The sequence below is a fragment of the Protobothrops mucrosquamatus genome, unplaced genomic scaffold, assembly GCF_001527695.2.
Source record: "Protobothrops mucrosquamatus isolate PMUCROS unplaced genomic scaffold, P.Mucros_1.0 scaffold11, whole genome shotgun sequence".
NCBI classification, from domain to species: Eukaryota; Metazoa; Chordata; class Lepidosauria; order Squamata; family Viperidae; genus Protobothrops; species Protobothrops mucrosquamatus.
Window position 1 is genome coordinate 353,089 of NW_015386398.1, and position 12,081 is coordinate 365,169.

Below are 12,081 nucleotides of genomic sequence, written 5' to 3' on the forward strand. Positions count from 1 at the left end.
ATATAGTATCTCCTGCCCATTTTCTTTGTAATTCTTATCCCTTGTTATTTTTCCAGTCAGAAGCAACAAGCTTCATTGCAACTTAGGTCAACAGTAATAATTTAGTATTAGGAAAGGAATTTTCTGCTGTAAACACAAGGCATCCCAAATCAAGTGCAAGGTCTGAATTAAAGATAAAAACAAATATACTTACCTAGGATATGGATCAGAAAATAGGGAATTTATTCAGGAGATACGGTGAATGTAGCTTGGGCTATGTATTTACATACTACACACAATTTCTGTGTCTCTCTTGCCCAAAGTAAATCAATTCCAGTACCATTATTTTCAAAACAATTGATTTTGGTTGCAATTCTATATCGACACATCTAGAGCAAGTCCATACATGTGAAATGTACTTAGCCAGATAACACTGGAAATAACTTGTTCAAATTAATGAGATTTAAAGATTAGCAGTTTTCACTGCTTTATATTTTATTACGGTAAAAACTGCTGTTTACTTGTTCCTTATTCCACATTCCCCACACAAATACTTATTTTGTTAAGTATTTTGTCACATTCTTCCTTCAAGAAACTTATCCTTGGGGAGGGTGCCATACCCTCCCCCAGTTTAGAATCACACTAAACCTAGGAGATAGGCTGAGCCCAAGTTATCCTCATCACTGTGTAGGGATTTGAAATGCCATTTAATTAGTTTGTGCTATTCTGAAATTGTTAGGCAATACATTATTTCACTGTCACACAAGTCATTTCTTCCACTGAATTAATTAACCAAATGTTCCAACTTGATTGCTTCATTACTATAAAAGTAAAACTCTTCTATCTTATGAATATTTCTTAATTAGCCCCTCAGGGAAGCATCTTGATAACATGAAGTACCCTCCATAAAGGAGGACCTATGGAATAACATGGATTTCATTTCTCACCTTTCCTGGGTTCACTAGGATGGCAGAGGAACTGGTGAGTAAACAGCTAAGCTCTAGTTAGTATGTCTACATTCCTTCTCAATTGGTTTCACAGAGGCAGTAAACGGGGAGAAGCTGGCTGGGTTTACATACGAGTAAATGCATGTTTGTATGTTAGCCCCGGTTTGCCTAATCAGTGTATTAAATAAGTCACAATTGGATGGGTTCACTAACACGCTGAGCTGTTAATTGTGTCTTAGAAACCACAATGCCCAATGAAGTTAACAAAATCAAACAAATGACCTTATAGATTAGTAAATACATTATGCAAACCCAACTGATCTCTTAACTGGAATGGTTAAGAGTTTTAATCCACAATAGGAGGGGAAAGGAAGAAAAGATCCCCTCCCAGATACAGTGGTTAGTTATCTTACCTCTGCTTAATGCCAATGGAGGGTCCACCAGCTTCTCAGATGATCAACTCTGCTATTAAATGTTTCTATCAACATGGAGGTCTTAATATTTCATCAAATCCCTGTTCAAGTAATCCCTGTTTGGGTCCTAAGTTTGGAGCAAACAAAAAACAATTTGCTGTGTAATTTATGGGAAAATCTTTCAGATATTAGGCATACTTCCAAGATAACTGTACACAAATCCCTTCATATTTTTCTTATATTTAGGCATTATTGTTTATGCCTCCTCCAGGTGGTATACTACCCCAAAGTATAACAAATTCCACATTTCTTGATAGGCCTCTGATCTGATCCAGCAAGATAGTCCCAATTATGTATTTAATCAACTAAATTTTTTATTATACACATATTAATATGTTTAGTCAATGCCATCGCAACCTCACTTTTTTTTTTTATAATGAACTGGTTATTTAAAGACTAAAAAGGCCATTTCCCTTTCTGGAACTGTGGCAAGGACAGGGTATGCTTAGTCTGTAACCAGTAAAATCTCTGAACTATTTCAGAATCAGCAAACTGGTACTAATTTGGGTTTTTTAAAAAATTTATTGCTTCCTGTGGTAAAAGTCAAGTCAAGGTGGAACTAATGGCGCATGATAAGTTGGATCTCCATGCATTTGTGCCTGAAAAAAGCTTGAGTAGCCAATGGGATAGTTGCACTATCCTCAAAAAGTGGGAGGGTGTGTCATTAATAAACCGATGAAACCCACCTTCCCAAACTGATGCTCAAAGATTCTTTGTGGGTTTAGGAGGAAAGGCAATAAGACCAGTGTTGCTTAGACAAAAATCGGTTGCCTTAACTGTTGAATCCTGTCCTTTGCTCTGACAGTTCTCCTACTTCTTCCTTCTGGGTTTGGTTGCTTATCCCAGTTTTTACTATGTCCTGCGTTGGATCCTGGTGCACGTCTGGAAAATGGAATTCTGCTTTGCCGTCTATGTAACTGCCAGGTGGGAGACTCTCTGGAAACCTAGAAGAACCACAGGCTAAAAAGACTAGGGGAGAAAATCACTCACAGCTCTTCCGGGAGCATCCATCCACCCACCCAGCCAGCCCAACCACTTCTGCCCATCCCTGTTTGACAAAACCAGCATGCTACAATGCTCACAGTCAGCCGTAAGGTGTCACTGCTGATTTAGTTACTTCCTCCTGGCAGCCAGTTTCTCTTCTACCTATCAAAGGTTGTATCAGGGTCACCTCTTAGCAGGTGGAAGATTATCCCTTAATGCATTAGGAGGGGAATGGGTTAGCTGCCCCATAGTCTCTTTCCCCTCCACAAACTGAGCTGAGATTATAGGCTTAGCTAAATTTCCAGCGATCCTGCCAGAGAAGGGAAGAAGGAGAGCTCAAGGAAGTTAGGCTTCGGTGTTGTGGGGGTTAAATGATGATGCCTGATTAGCTGCTTTGGAAAAGGGGGAGCAATGCTCAACCTGCTCTCGGACAGAAAGAAGCAACGGATTAACTTAGCAGACTCTGCCGAGGGATGTTAAGGACAGCGAAATCTGGCTCTCCAGCCTCATCCCTCTGAGATGTCCTAAACCTCCAGCTTAGGCTTCCAATCCTGAGTCAGATCCATCCTACCCGGCTTCGTCCCCCAACTGGCAGGTTCCCCACAATCCTTCTCCACCCATACACAGATCTCATCTTCTGTCTCCCACCATGCCTTGCAAACTGGGCCCTGAGCTTCTTTAGCTGTGATTATTCAACACTGAGCTGTGCTACCCTGCTCTTCTTTCTGCCGGTCCATCTGCACAGCGCAGTCCACTGTCTCTTTAAGTTGCTCCCGCACTGTGCTGACAGCTGCTCCCCCTCCCTCCCTCCCTCCCTCCTTCCCCCGACTGTGTCTCTCTCTGTGTCTGTCACAGCAGCTCTGCTAGGGACCAACCCTCCCACCGCCATCCCCCCTTCCCTCTCCATCCCCCCTTGCCCCCTGGGGGACCATGAGCCTTCCTTGTGGACACCCGGAGGGATCCCGGCCCCACTGACCCTCCCCATCCTCCGCTCTGCCCTCCTTCCTCCTCCTCCTCCTCCTCCCCCCATCACCCCAATCCTGCAGCCTGAGCGAGATGTTTCACGCCTTGGTAGCAGGGACCATTGTCTTTCCTGGCCTCTTCCTGTTGTCCAAGAACGGCCTCAAGTGGCTACCGGGCCTGCGATGGGAGGAGGCTGATGCGGTCATCGTCTCAGCCAGGTAACCAGGGATGCAGGAGGGGATGCCAGCAGTCCAGAGGGTGGGCAGGGAGGAGGGCAGGCAGAAGGCCTCAAGGATGAGCTGATAGGCACCTGGATTTTTGTAGGTGTGTTAGTTTGATGTGGGGGGGTTTAAGGAAAAGGGGGGAACTGCGGGTCCTGAGGAGATGGAATGAGAAGGGAGAGGTTTTTTTGGAGGGGGAGTGGTGTCCTCATCCCTAGCAAGCTTTCCTGGTGGCTTCAGAAGGAGAGGTTAAAGCTGGAAGCCAATCCTTAGGCTCACCGGGAATAGAGTAGGGTGCATTGAGTTTCAAACTCTCTTGGACCCGTAAGGAATCTCTATAAATAGAAAAGTGACCAGGATTTTTTGGAAGAAGCATTGTATTGAGGCTGTGAGCCAGCAGATGTTCCTAGGACCCCACAGTGGGAATGGGACTATCGTAGGAAAAGCAACCAACACAGTGAGAACCGAAAGGGTGTCACTGCCACTTCTTGATAACCCAACAGTAGTGATAACTCATGAAAGTCAAGTCTTAGCAGGGTGTTTTGAGGCTGGGATAGAGGTGTCACCAAACGGGTTATCGGAGTCAGTGTTTCTTAAGCTGTGAGTTAAAGTACCCACAGCTCTGCACTCCAAAATGGAAATTTATTGAAAAAGGAGTCTTTCAGGAGGCTAGGTGTTTTGTTGGGATATAGTAAGAGATGCTTTAAAAAAAAGTGGCATGTAGTGAAAGCCCCAGGGATGTCTTCTAAGATGGGGTGGAGGGACACTGAGTTGCCCTAATCACTTAGGATATTTTCTTTTAAGCACGAAAGCCTCTCTATTGATTGATTTCTGGAATTACTTGAGAATGTAGCCGGGTCAATGGGCAGCTGAACCGTTTAGCCATTGCTACTTATCTCCAAATGTATCCAACCAATGGCAGTTGTTATGGGATGGTGGAAGGTGGGTGGGTTGGAATTAAAGCTGTTGGTCAAGGCTGGCAGAATTCTGGAGCAATGTAATAGTCTAGGCCGGCTCCCAGAGTATCAGATTGGGATTGAGAGCTACTGTTTTGGCCTCATAACTTCAGATCTAAAATGGAAATAGGGTTCTAGAATCCAAGAGAAGAGGAAGGAGAAACCACAGTTATTTAAACTTCTTACCATTTCCCATTCTCCTGTCACAGACTTGTCTCCTCAGTGCAGGCCATTATGGCTTCCACAGTTGGCTACATCATCTCCTCATCCTGCAAGCACATTATCGATGACCAGTAAGTCAGCATTTATGGTGTAATGCCAGGGCAGCCCTATGGTGCAGTAATCTCATTCTTACCCTAACCCCATCTCTACCTTATTTTCTGAGTGCAGCCCAGAGAGCATCTTGGCAAGGTCACACTACTGAGAAACTTGATACCTGCGCCAGGAGTGGCACCAAATTTAGAACAGGATGACAGTGACATGTTCCGAGCAGATGTACCGCAATGAGTAGGCTGGATCAGGAAGTTGGGAGCAGGGCAGAGAGTTTGGGGTCACCAGCAGGAGTGCTACGGCCGATAACAGTGTAGGGTCAGGCACTGGTTTGTAGACCCAGAAAGAGCGTGCTCAGGATGCTGTTCCAAAATGAAGTGTTTCAAGATTATGGGGATGGTGGAGACAAGATGCTTTGCATATAAGGATTGCACCCACCACGAAACTAGTAGAGGTGTTAGAGTAAGACAAAAGTAGCAGGATGGCAGAAGCCAAGCCTTGCTGAACTTGCACAATAAAGTGCTGTCCAGGGTGCTGTGAAAAAAACGTGGGCCCTCCGAGTTGGTAACTTCTCTTTTCAGCACCATGGACAGCCCCACTCAAACTACAGCGAGTCGTCCCATTCCCGTCCTGTATTCCTAAATCCTCACACAATATATGGGAGAGTTGATTTCCACAATATGTGCTGGAAATAAGCTCCAGGATCAGATTTGTCAGTCCCTCTGGCTTCTGGGAGGACTGCCAGACCTCAGTTTCTGCAGAATCCAATTTGGCAGTAGGGCAGTTCTGCAGGACACGAAAGACTGGAAACGCAGCACAAGTCCACACTGGGGAATTCTGAGGACAGAACAGGGTAGAGATGAAAGTTTGGGGTGGCTGTAAGTTATGGCAGGGGGTGTAGTTGAATCTATTTCTATCATGTCCTTTCTTTTTTCACAAGGATAGTTTAGTTTCTCATTAATGAATTTAGTTGGGATTAATTCCCTCCCTGGGTGATGTTAGATAGGCGTGTGGGAGCAGCAGAGGGAATTAGACCAAAGGAACAGCTGTTTCCATTGCTGATTTGCATTCTGTGTATGTGTAATTAAGTTTTATTGGGCAGCCAGTGACGAGGAACTCCAGGGCCCTTAGGAGAGGAGAAGGTTAAACCAGAGGGAAGTTGAATTGTTGGGTCCTCTGCCATGAGCTCCGATTGGATATGCACAGAAGGAGGGAGCTATGAGATTAGACTTCTCTTAAGGATGTGAAAACTGCCTCAGCATTTTTATTTTCACAAAAATATCACAGTGCCCCTTACACAGCAAATCTCCTTCTGGGAAGTAGCGTGAGGTTTCACTGGCAACATTTCAACACTTTTGAAGTATCCTCTTCATTGACCCTTGTGACTAAAAAATCAAGAAAGAACACTTCCTATGTAGGTCCTTCGGCATGGAAATCAAATACTGCTGTACCTGTCCTCAAAGCATACAGCCCAGTCCTCCTAAATATGCTTCAGACCCAAATGCCCTACTTCTCCTTAGGTCTGGACTCCACAAGGACGTTTGAGCTTAGCATCCTGCATTGCACTGCTGCTTTGGCATTTGGCCTAATCACTTTGCATGGAGCAGAGAGTATCGTCAGCAGAAATGTTTGGGAGAGGGGGAAGAGATAGCAAAGAGAGTTGAGCAAGGGATACGACGGTTAAGAAGTTGGGCCCCATTTGTAAAGAAATCCTGTTTTATTTATCTCTATTTCAGTTGCTCTTTAGCATTTTCAAAAATTAGTCCCGACCGAGAAATTCTTAAAGTGGGTTTAAAGTAGAATGAGACTAAGTCCAGTGTTCTGAATGTACATGAATCTCAGTGCCTATTAATAGAGTTGTTGGGTTTCTAAGCAAAGTTGAAAGGATGGGTCCCAGCTGGATACTAGCAAGCCAAAGCATCCTGTTCATAAAAGCCAGAGGGAGTCATATGGATCCAATAAGTAGGGAGGAATTGCTAAGAGTATACCTGTCCTAGGTGCAGCAGTGTGGAGTATCTTAGAAATAAAGCTGTAAGCAAGTAGAAAGCGGGGAAAGAGAACTGGAGAGAGACCACATTTGCTCCAGGAGCAGAAGGTTGTGATCAGGATCAAGGAGTGGGAGAGAGAGAGAGAGAGAAAGAGCGAGAGAGAGAGAAAGAAAGAGCGAGAGAGAGAGAAAGAGAGAGAGAGAGAGAGAGAGAGAGAGAGAGAGAGAGAGAGAGAGAGAGAGAGAGAGAGAGAGAGAGCAGGACGATGTGAGCAAGGCAGAATCTATGTTACCATTGTCCTTGGGAGTGAAGCACATCAGCATGTCATCAATTCCTCATTGATTGTGGCCTTGAATCTGTTTCAGAGGGGTGGAGAGTGTCCTGTTCTTCCATCCCCTTTGCTCATGGCTCAAGTTATCTGCAGGGATTACTGTGTCTATTAGCTGCTTATATTCCTTTACCCCTTTTCACCTCCTGCAGGCACTGGCTGACTTCCAACTACACCCAATTTGCCGTCCCCTACTTCATCTATGATATCTACGCTATGTTCTTGTGCCATTGGCACAGGTACCAGGTCAAAGGGCATGAGTCAAGATGCGTTGAGGCTCAGACGCTGCACACTGCCATCCGTGCCTACTTGCACAAGGAATTACTGATGGTGATTCACCATCTTTTCATGGTGTTGGTTTGCTTCCCTGTGTCCGTGGTGAGTGGGACCAGGGGGGACCCGTGTGCACAGATGAGGACGGGAAAGGAAGGGATGGGCTATTGATCCATGCAGCAGAAGCTGCATATAAGGTTGCTGTGCTTTAGAAGATTCTGCCCCACCCACCCAGGTCTGCCATGTTTATCCCTTTTCCTCCTTCAGCTGTGGCGTCAAGGCAAAGGTGACTTCTTTCTGGGTTGCATGTTGATGGCTGAACTCAGCACCCCCTTTGTCTGCCTGGGCAAGGTTCTCATCCTGGTGAGTACGATCTGCTACTGAGCTTCTCTTAGGGGAGCGGGATAAGAGAAAGGTTCAGATTGGTTTTCACCTTGGTGTACATTACAGGTAGTCCTTGACTAATAACCACAGGTAACCCTCCACTTACGACCGCAATTAAGCCCAAAATTTGTGTTGCTAAGTGAGAAATTTGTTAAGTGAGTTTTGCCCCATTTTACTACTTTCCTTGACACATTTGTTAAGTGAATCACTGCAGGTGCTAAATTAGTAACATGGTTCTTCAGTGAATCTGACATTGCTTGTCAGAAGGTCACAAAAGGCAATCACATGACTCCGGGACACAGCAACTGTCATAAATGTGAGTCAATTGTCAAGGATCTGAATGTAAATCACGTGACCACGAGGATGCTACAACAGTTGTAAGAGTGAAAAAAGGTCATGTCACTTTTTTCAATGATGTAACTTGGAATGGTCACTAAATGGACTGTTGTAAGTCGAGGACTACCTGCATTGACTTAGTGACCATTCAAAGTTACTGCTGCCCTGAAAAAATTACTACTGCAGCACCCCTACAGTCCCATGATCAAAATTCGGGCTCTTGGTAACTGGCATGTATTTATGATAGTCGCAGAGTCCTGGAGTCACGTGATCGCCATTCGCAACCTTCCCAGCTGGCTTCCGATAAGTAAAGTGAGATTCCCTTAATGAGTGTGTGACTCACTTAACAACCACCTTGCTTTTCAAAAGAAATTCTGGTCCCCATTGCGGTCGTAAGTCGAGGACTATCTGTATAGGTTTTATATATTTGTTGTTTGGTTTGTTGGCATTTTATACAGTAATATAATGTATTAGATGCCCAGAGTTGCTAGGGTAAGTTGGGAGACCGTACGTATCTAAATAAAGACCTAATGGGAAGGCAGAAGAGGCTCACCTGGTGCTAGAGAGAGAAGTGGAAGTGTTAGCCAACCCGACCTAAATTTGCCTTTCAACTTTCTTTCCCCCCCCTCTCTCTGCAGTACAAGCAGCAGCACACTCTTCTCCACAAGGTGAATGGCATGGCCATGCTACTCACATTCTTCTGCTGCCGAATCCTGCTCTTTCCATATATGTACTGGGTATATGGGCAGTATGCTGGCTTGCCCTTCTACCGTGTACCCTTCTCCATCCCTGCCGAGTACAACTTGGGATCGGCCGTCCTCATGGCTCCCCAGATATATTGGTTTGGCCTCATCTGCCGTGGAGCGTTCCGGGTCTTCCGTGCCCGGGGTACCACCAAGGATCAAGTAGTGCGAAACGGGCACAGGATGGATACCCAGGCACTGGACTAATGGCTCTCTTGCCCCCTCCCACCGCTGCAAACGGACAAGCCGCCTTTTTCCCCTATGACTTATTTATTGGGGTGATGGGAGGGAGTGGGGAAGCTGGCTCCTAGGCCAAAAGGGAAATGGGAGGGTCTGGGAAGGGGGGATGTCTCAAAGGAAGTCTTTAGAGGGCATAAAACCGAAATATTTCTTGGTTTGCTATGTGGAAATCCTTTGTCAAAGGAAACCCTCTAAATTTGCAATGCTGTCAGTATTTTGAAATGTCTATGAGTTGGGTAGGGTTTGAACCAGAGTGTAGTCCTAAACCAATGGGAATACTGAGGTTATCTGTGTTGGGAGATATTCAGGCTAGTGGGGCACAAGTAGATCAAGAGTCAACCAGATGTGGGCCTGTAGAGCAAAACTAGGTTTCTAATGCATCAGGACTCTGCCAAGCTGAAGAATGCGTAGTGGCTATTGCTTGCTAGACTATGATTAGATGACCTAAGATTTTCTGAGCATTGCTAGCCAAGGAGAGACCCATGTGGCTTGCATGGGGTGATACTGTTACCTGAAAGCAGGGGTTATACCGTTGGATAGCAAGATTAAGTCAAATTCCCCCCAATCCTATTTTTTTTAGAGTTGCAGAATCTCTATCACATGTAAACACGATGGAGAAATAATACTGGGTTTGGCTTGCCCTCACCCCAGGCAGTAATAGGGGACCTATCAGCAGAATTAGTTATATCTGTAGAATAACCAATAAGGAAACACTTATCATTTTTTTGGATGCTAGTAAAATACATGGTCTTCAGTATTACTGGAATGTCATCTACCCAGGATATTTAATTCATTCATATGTGGGTGTGGGTGTGAGCACACACACACACAAACACACACATATTTATCCTCTGTAGCAAGATGATCAGAGGGGTGCTGCTTAAAAAACATGTGCCCTCCTCCCCATAGCAATAACCAAGCAGGGGAAACACATATTCCTCTCCTCTTGACATCTTCCTCTGTTCAGCACAGAATTCCTTCACTGCTCACTCCTGGACCCTTCTTCACTTCATAGGGCAGGACTCTAGCTGTAAATAAAGAGCAGGGGGGGAATGTATTTATAACCCAAGGTCTGCCAAGTATTAAAGGAGCCTTTATCTACTGTCAGCAGAGGGGCTGTGTGTGTCATTTATTAATTCCAAATCCCCAGCCCCGTGTGTATTGCCGAGCCCTGTACAGTATTTGTATCACTCCTTCCTTAAAACCTTTGAGGACCACATAGCTGTCTTTACAACTCTCCTTCTTTAATCTTCTTTTATTTCTTTACTGGTTTGTATCCTGCCTTTATTATTTTTACAAATAACACAAGGTGGCAAACCTATCCAGCACACCTTCCTCCTCCTATTTTCCCCCACAACAATATTGTGAGGTGGGTTCAAGCTGAGAAAGAGGGACTGGCCCAGCCACCTTTTATGCCTAAGGTGGAACTAGAACTCACTGTCTCCCGGTATTTGGCCCAAAGTCACCTGGCCAGCTTTCGTGGCTAAGGTGGGACTTGAATTCAGAGTCTCCCACTTTCTAGCCTGATGCATTGTTTCTTCATCAATGAATATCTTGCAAATGCATACAAATTCAAAGGCCTTTTACTTAACAGGAAGGACAGTGGAAAAGAGCAGAGGACAAGCCGTTTGGCTCAGGAACTCTAGTTGTCTTCTCTAGTTGTGTTGTTTACGGAAAAGCCTGGAATGAGGAAGAATGGGAAATCAGATCCGGGAGGAAATGGGTGGGCACAAAATGTGGCTCCTGAGAGCACCAGGGAAAGGGGTTCCAGATGAGGCCTAAAAGATGTGGGCCGGTGCAACACTTACGCTTGGACAATCTGAAAAACAAAGAACAGCAGGATGAGGAGAATGGATCCCACCAAGATGTAGCGCAGCAGCTGAGGGAAGACGCCTGGAAGAAAGAGAGAGAGAGAGAAAGGGGGCTTCTCGTGGGCCACCACAACTCTGGCAGAGACTGAGGAAGCCCACTGCTCAGAAATAAGCTGGGAGGGTTGTTTACTGGCTTAGGATCTAACAAGCAGGAATCCTGTAAAAAAGCCAGGGCAGGGATTTGGAGGCATAATCTATGTGTTGCGTCAAGCAAGTGATCCTCCCTTGGACTTCCTTTTCTAATAAACAGGTTTAGAAGCCCCAACGTGGAGGAGGGGGGAGAGGGAGGAATGAAAGCTGTAACATAAGGGAAGATACATCACACGCCTGGGCAACGTATGCTTCTTTTAGCCCCATGCTATAGTTTTCAAGTGTTGCCTGTTGCCTGATTTCAGTCTTCCCAGAGGGGATTCTGGCAATCCCTAGAACGGTGTTTCTCAACCTTATCAACTTTAAGATGGGTGGACTTCAACTACCAGAATTCCCCAGCCAGCCAGGGAATTCTGGGAGTTGAAGTCCACCCATCTTCAAGTTGTCGAGGTTGAGAAACACTGCCCTAGAGGTGAATACAAACTGACATCTCACTTGGAGCAATAAATTCGGGCTTTTCTCCAATAAACTTATAGACAGCTAGGATCTTCTCTTTATCGGAGTCAGGGTAGTCAAACCAGAGTGCCTCGTGGGATAAGGACTCCATTGTCTCATTGGCATCTTCTAGTTTTTCTGCCGGTGCTGTGGGCCAAAGAAATAAGAAGCACATCCATCAGAGAACAAGGAAAGCATTCTTGATGTCAAAGGGAAGTTAATACTTCTTAAATTGGTTTCATCTTATTACTGATCAAGGACAAAGTTATCTTCCTTCCCTTACTTTTATATCTCTTTTCAGAGCTGGTGGATAATCACTTTATTCTTCAAACGTAACCATCCTTACATTCAGTCATAACTTTTCTATCTACCTTTTCTCCTTTAACATTTTATGGAAGGTCTCTTTTAAGCATTCAATTCCCATCAATTGTGTGATCAATTAACTGTTCCCCAGGCCTTTGTTTATAAAATGAACAAACGTTTTCTGACTGCAATGCATATAGCCAGGAACTAATGAAAAAGTGCTGGAGTTTATCAAAA

General features: G+C 45.0%; 1 protein-coding gene across 1 annotated transcript; it reads left to right on the plus strand.

Moving 5' to 3' along the window:
* Nucleotides 1-4,732: 4,732 nt before the first annotated feature.
* Nucleotides 4,733-9,052, plus strand: TLCD3B (TLC domain ceramide synthase 3B). The gene is made up of 4 exons (XM_029283071.1): nt 4,733-4,816; nt 7,262-7,487; nt 7,650-7,745; nt 8,741-9,052. The coding sequence occupies exons 1-4, from the start codon at nt 4,758-4,760 to the stop codon at nt 9,050-9,052; spliced, it is 693 nt and encodes a 230-aa protein (XP_029138904.1). The 5' UTR covers nt 4,733-4,757.
* The last annotated feature ends 3,029 nt before the right edge of the window (nt 9,053-12,081 follow it).

Coding starts and splice junctions, on each gene's coding strand:
- TLCD3B (XM_029283071.1), top strand. CDS start 4,758: ATGGCTTCCACAGTTGGCTACATCATCTCCTCATCCTGCAAGCACATT. Junction 4,817..7,261: donor AAGCACATTATCGATGACCA/GTAAGTCAGCAT, acceptor CACCTCCTGCAG/GCACTGGCTGACTTCCAACT. Junction 7,488..7,649: donor TTTGCTTCCCTGTGTCCGTG/GTGAGTGGGACC, acceptor TTCCTCCTTCAG/CTGTGGCGTCAAGGCAAAGG.